The sequence below is a fragment of the Bombus pascuorum genome, chromosome 1 (assembly GCF_905332965.1).
Source record: "Bombus pascuorum chromosome 1, iyBomPasc1.1, whole genome shotgun sequence".
NCBI classification, from domain to species: domain Eukaryota; kingdom Metazoa; phylum Arthropoda; class Insecta; order Hymenoptera; family Apidae; genus Bombus; species Bombus pascuorum.
The window spans coordinates 12,193,917-12,199,876 of record NC_083488.1 but is presented as its reverse complement, the minus strand read 5'-3'; the positions used below and the strand labels follow the sequence as shown (position 1 = coordinate 12,199,876).

General features: G+C 36.7%; 1 protein-coding gene across 4 annotated transcripts in view; it reads right to left on the bottom strand.

The window, feature by feature from the left end:
- LOC132905162 (uncharacterized) overlaps positions 1–5,960 on the bottom strand; it is a 153,597-nt gene that overhangs the window by 106,037 nt on the left and 41,600 nt on the right. Inside the window, exons 7-10 of one of the 4 annotated variants that reach the window (XR_009657750.1) lie at positions 5,395–5,590; positions 5,022–5,234; positions 4,155–4,385; positions 3,684–4,075 (exon numbers count right to left, since the gene is read on the bottom strand). Coding sequence is in view for 2 of the 4 variants with exons in the window: in XM_060956183.1 (XP_060812166.1) it covers positions 3,906–4,075; positions 4,155–4,385; positions 5,022–5,234; positions 5,395–5,590 (810 nt within the window). In the remaining 2 variants the exon portion in view is untranslated. Of the gene's footprint in view, positions 1–1,275; positions 4,076–4,154; positions 4,386–5,021; positions 5,235–5,394; positions 5,591–5,960 lie in introns of those variants that run through there. The other 3 variants (XR_009657751.1, XM_060956183.1, XM_060956198.1) reach the window with 3 other exon arrangements.

Here is a 5,960-nt window from a genome sequence, read left to right as displayed (position 1 = left end):
TTTCTGGAAACGTTTATTCTACCTGGACCCATTCAAATCTGCAATTTTCGAACGATGCTAAAATTTATTCCACGAACAAGATTTCGTTTTCATACAGAGTAACGTTTCGAATTCAATGGATGCATAAGTATGATAAATTTCCTTTCTATCAAGCAGACGATGCACAAGTGAATGAACGCTGGAATGAAACGTGGATCGCGTGACTTACCTACTTTACGAGGAAAATCAAACGTTTTGAAATATTATAGATGCAGTTATTCTGTAATTAAATCTGTACGTGTTCTCGTAAGATGGTATTATCGGTAAAAATATGCGACACCGGGTGTTGGGGTGTGTTGCATACCAGTCGTTCATGAATACATCTAGTCACGTAAATACGCACGTACATACTAAATACCTACTTCATGGGGGACGAATACGACACTCCATTATGGTAAATTGCAGTTAACATATCTAAAGTTTCAGATTTATAAATGATAACTAATATATAAATAATAAATAGGTTACGGACATTTATGCAGATTCGTGCTTTTGTAAATCCAAGCACTACTAAATTTTACCTATTAAGTATTGTTATAACGAATATTCTACTTTGGATATTTCATATATTTTTGTTTATTGTCTGCATTCTGTGTATTTTTATATCCTCAAATTTCCCATAAATGCATAAAATTCCGACAAATTTCTGCATATTTATCTTTAAATAAACGCAAAGAAATGAAACATAAATAGATATTTGTTTCACCTATTAAATACGTATTATAACGAACATTCCATTTTCGATATTTTATATATCTTTGTGTATTTTTACGTCTCCAAATTTCCTATAAGTGCATAAAAATCTGCATTTTTTAAATAAACGTCTAATCAAATAAAATTAAACGCCAATAACGAAAAATGTTATTGAAAATGTTTAAATATCACGTTTAACCAAGTTACGAACTAATACATTTCGAAACGAGATCTCTTCCTTTCATTGAATGTGACGCCGTTAGTTATTCGGAAGAGATCACATATCCGGGTTAAGCGTGCTGTTCTCCTCTGGCTTAATTGACTGAATCTGAGTACCGCTACTTTTGCAACTTCATTTAACGCGGAACTTGTTAACGTTAACGATAATAGTATTCTAGTTTCATGCATGGTCGTTGTCCTCAGTTTTTAAAGAAAGTTAGGTCAGCATCTTATCACGTAGCATAGTGATAAAAGAATGAAATGATCTTTTGTAGACCGTGAAATGGGATTATGAGATTTTCATCGACAAAAGTAAAAAGATAGTCGAGCTTTTAAAAAAAAATTTATTATTAAATGTACATCTTCACTTGATAACGGCATATACGCAAATTACTCGCTTAAATACTACCTGTACAAAAAACACGAAAACTCATCTCTTCATGTGGACAATAACTGCTGAATCTTTCAGAAATTTTCGTTGCATAAATTATTATTAGAAATATTCGACTTTTTGTAATTTTGTCACTGAACATTTTGGTTAAGCATACAGTACGTATTTAGTGACACCTTTCTGAACATTCAATGATAATCTCTGCTAGTTGATCTTATAAAAGTGTATTTGTACGTTATAGATCCACCATCAAACGTGTATAAATAAGTTAAAAGGGGAAGAAAATTAATTCATAACAGAAATAACATGCAATATCTCAATATCCTTTGTCAACACGAAATTCGTGTAGATAAATAAATTTTTCATAAATAAATAATGATTGAACGTCTGACTAACGACAGTTCTTCGTTCTCGAAAAATTGCCCTTATCGAACACGTATCAAAGAACGTTGTCCTAAGAAATCCAAGGCTGGCCAATAAAAATAAACGGTCTCGCAGAAAAGATTCTGAAAACGAAGATTAGCATACGTGTTTTATCTTCAACAATACTAAAGAGAGTACCTCTGGTTGTTATTTCTTTCCTGTTAGAAAGGTTGAGCTTCTTCGCCATAAATTACGTGAAATAAATCACCGGGGTTCCGTAGCGGGCCGTGCAACGTCAGAGACACTCTCTTCTACGAAACAAACGTGCTATGGTCGCTAAAAAGCGACGTCATAAAATACATATCCGTATAGACGACGTACACCATGTTAATCCGTCGGTGATTAAGTATCGCCACGATTGAGTATTTCGTGTTTTAACGGTTTTGTCGAGTGTATTTAGCGAAGTGAAATAGAAGAATATTATCTACAAAACGGCGAGTATCGTGACGTGGTGCACGTGTGTTTGTCGTGCGCGACTCGCGAGGATGCAGTTAGCACTGAGTCGTGATCGCTCTCAACGGTCATCAAGCGTTGTAATTGTGAGTTGCGAGTAGTTGTTTTAACATCAATTCTCTAATATCGTGATAGAATAAAACAAAAAAATAGTAGAAGGAAAAATGGAAGCACCATGAATAAGTGTAGAAATATATAGGCATGTATAAATCAGCGACAGCAAATCTGTCTACGTGCTAATGTTTGCTTATTTAACGATAAAATATCGACTGTCATTCGAAAAATGGTTAAGTACTATAAGAACAAGTACAGCCTGAATATACATCATAGTTGATCGAGTATTGATTCAAGGATTCAATGTTCGTAAATGACCAATGAATCGGTTCGCCTGCTGTGTTAAGCTCAGCGAGGAATCGAACGTGCCCGAGATTAAGTCGAAATTTCATGCTGAGCAAAATAAATAATGAATAGTATCGTAAATCGTTAATTTATAGAACAAAAAGAGGAAGGCAAGTAACGACGCAGTCTGATGCGTGTATTTCGTAAAAGGTGAACGGAAATACCGATACATCCGCGGCTGCGTCGAGAAATTTCTTTGACACTCCTACCATCTTCTTTGACATTAATTATCTACGAATATTTTTTATATTTTTTTTCTTATTTCTTTTAATTCTCCACATATTAGGTAATGCGCTAAAGTTATCTTTCCTCCAGTATGTATATACCCTAACTGCACTACTTGAAATGCTGACAAGGACAAGAACGAAAGCCACATGCTCCAATTATAGGCACGAATTTTCCTTCCTAACTAAAAAGGCCACTTTAGGAACCTGGACTCGATCCAGCGAAGCGTTTCGTCGCTCGTGTATCGGGCCATTTCGCTCATGCTAGTGGTCTACGCTCATTCAGATGAAACAGATCGTATTTCCTTAAACAGCGTTACTTTAATGATCACGATCGATCATCTCACGGTGAAAGGTCTCCACGCTGTGCGCATTGTTTTCGCAAAGATTCCTCCGCGCGCCATTTTATCCCAAACAACTCCCACGTTAATATCTCGTTACAATGTAACACAATTATTTCTACATTATGTACACAGTTACAAATGTTAGTAACTTTTCGCGACTCTGCAACCAGTTGAGGATACTCTCAAGTACCGGTGTATAGATCACCGGCGTCACATTCTTTCTTGTCACATTTCTTTCTTGTCACGTAATTGAAATGGGGCGTTGATTCGCGTAAAGTGGCAAAGTAAAGCATCTAGGACATAATAAATATTGGCTATTGCCATCGAATGGAATCGTTACCGTTTTTTGGGAACAATCGCCATTGCGGCAGCAAAAGGAATGTCTGTTGGTGTGCCTGATTAAGAACTCTTTTTCCGCCTGTTCTCTTATCGCTTGATTCATGAACCTCGTATTTTCGAGGACCACGAGTCTCTTTCACTCTCTTCTTTCACTCTGACTCTTTCTCTCTCTCCCTCCCTCATACACTCATACACTCTTTCGCTCGCTCTGTTCCTCCATTTTTTTGTCCCTCGCGTAGAGCGCTCTCTGACGAACGACCCAACGAGAGGAAGATTTACGAAATAGATTCGCTACAGCATACTGACTACTTTACAGGAATACGCTAAAATTATCGTGTATGCTTTGGACCGCCTCTAATTTCTCACTTTCCTTAGAATGGATCAGTGAAATGAGTCTAATAACGATGGCGGTGTTATGGGCGGTAGGTGATCTCCGCATCTTGGGAAATTCGGCGGCACTGGTGGAAGATCGGCATGTGTTCCAACGTGTAGAATTAAATTCATTCCAATAAGGATGTGGAATAAGAAGTGACAATGGAACAACCAGTATCCTGAAAAGGAGAAATGACGTTGGATGATCGCAATGATTTGAATTATAAACGTGTAATCGCGTTGCACAATTTCGCTCACCAGGATTGTCTGCGCGGAAGCGGAAAATGACGTAGCCGTTGTTTGGAACAGCTATAGTGTCCTTAGCAGGTGGCAAATTGAACTGTCGATTGAGAAGACCCCTTTTATCGAGATCCAACGCGTGTTTCAGATTGATCTTCTTCACGTTCTTGTCCGGGGAGCGACCGATACCGATTACATTGAAAGCGTAACCGTGTAGATGGAAAGGATGCGACAGATTGGGTTGCTGAACTGTAGAAAAATTAATCAAATCATAAAATTACTTTTTATATATCTAGATTTGTAAGAGATACATTCACTTGGAATTTGATTTACAGCAATACAACATTAAAAAGCCACGAGTTTGGGTTTTATTTCTAGAACTCAATATTTCTAAGATTTTATACATCTTAAGAAAATCCCAAGTGAATTTCGTCTTCATCGAGCATGAGAGAGTTAAGAATATCTGACGTTAATTATTTATTTTAAATACATAGCGCTAAATTATTGCTCCACGAAATTAACTTCACAAACTGATGGACTAGCTAACGAAATAAAATTCCGGTGAGTTAAGACAATGCTAGTGTGTATAAGTATGTATTGTATATGAAGACTACATAAGAGAAACATAGTTAGTCCGCTTTTCTTGATTTTCTAAATTTCACCTGATTGGTAAAAAGGAAAGCATCTTAGTATTAAATTGAAGTATTAATAATATATATAAATTTATGAAATTTTATGAAAAAAGAGAATGATGAAAATATGTAGATCAAATTTAAGAAAAAGGAAATTGTCTTGATAAAATGAAAAATATGACTCATCATGTTTTTGTTCTACGATCTTCATATACTTCCAAAGTTCTTTTTTTTTTTTAGAAAAAAATCGCACCTTCATCTACGAGAACCACTTCGACGACTGCGTTGTGCGGGATATCAACCTGATGGGTGCACATGCAGTTAGCGCCGCAGTCAGCAGGCCTGTTGTCACCGTTGCAAAACTGTTCGGGCGGGATATCGTCGATTTGCGAAAGCGGAGGCGCCGGCGGAAATGTGAACGAGATTTCATCGACGAGAGAGATTACATGATCTCCGGTCGGGGCGACTGTGAAAAGCACAAACGCGAAATGATAAACGGCTTGGTTTGAATTCCATTTTAATGGATTCGATGGTAATGAATTCTTGCGACAGATCAAAGGAAAAAGAAGCCATCCTTTAAGAAAGAAACCGAGTGCGATTTTGAAATCATCCGTAAAGCCGCTTACCCAAGAATCGATTATACGTTTGAGGCTGGAAGACTTCTTCTGGCCTGTAGAAGAGGAAGCGGAATGGCAAGAATATTTTCACATCTGGACGTTGTTGAAGAATTCCTTGATCTATTTGACGAGCATTCTTCAGCTGGCTCACGCAAATCGCGTCATCTCGTTGACGATTGCAAATCGCGTCCAGAGGATTCAGTACCTGTAAGCAGGTGGTTTGGTAATCAGGAAAAATTGAGTCTCTTTATCTACTACTGGTAAGACAGAGAGTTCTTCGATTGCTGTATTATCTATAGTTGACTGTAGCTGATAAGTATAAACGGTACATATATATCATTGACAAATTAGTTCCTTTCTTTATTTTAGATTTCCTAAGATATATTCTTCATTTCATCAATTGCCTATAGATGTTAATGCCAAAATTCTAAAAATTATTTTATTTTATTGAATCTTTTTGAATCCTTTCCACCCATAGAAATAGCCTATTCCCATTACCTGACTTGGAGAAGTACTTCATTGCACTAATTTGGTTTCTTTACTTAACATTTACTTTAATTTCCTGTAATTAAAGG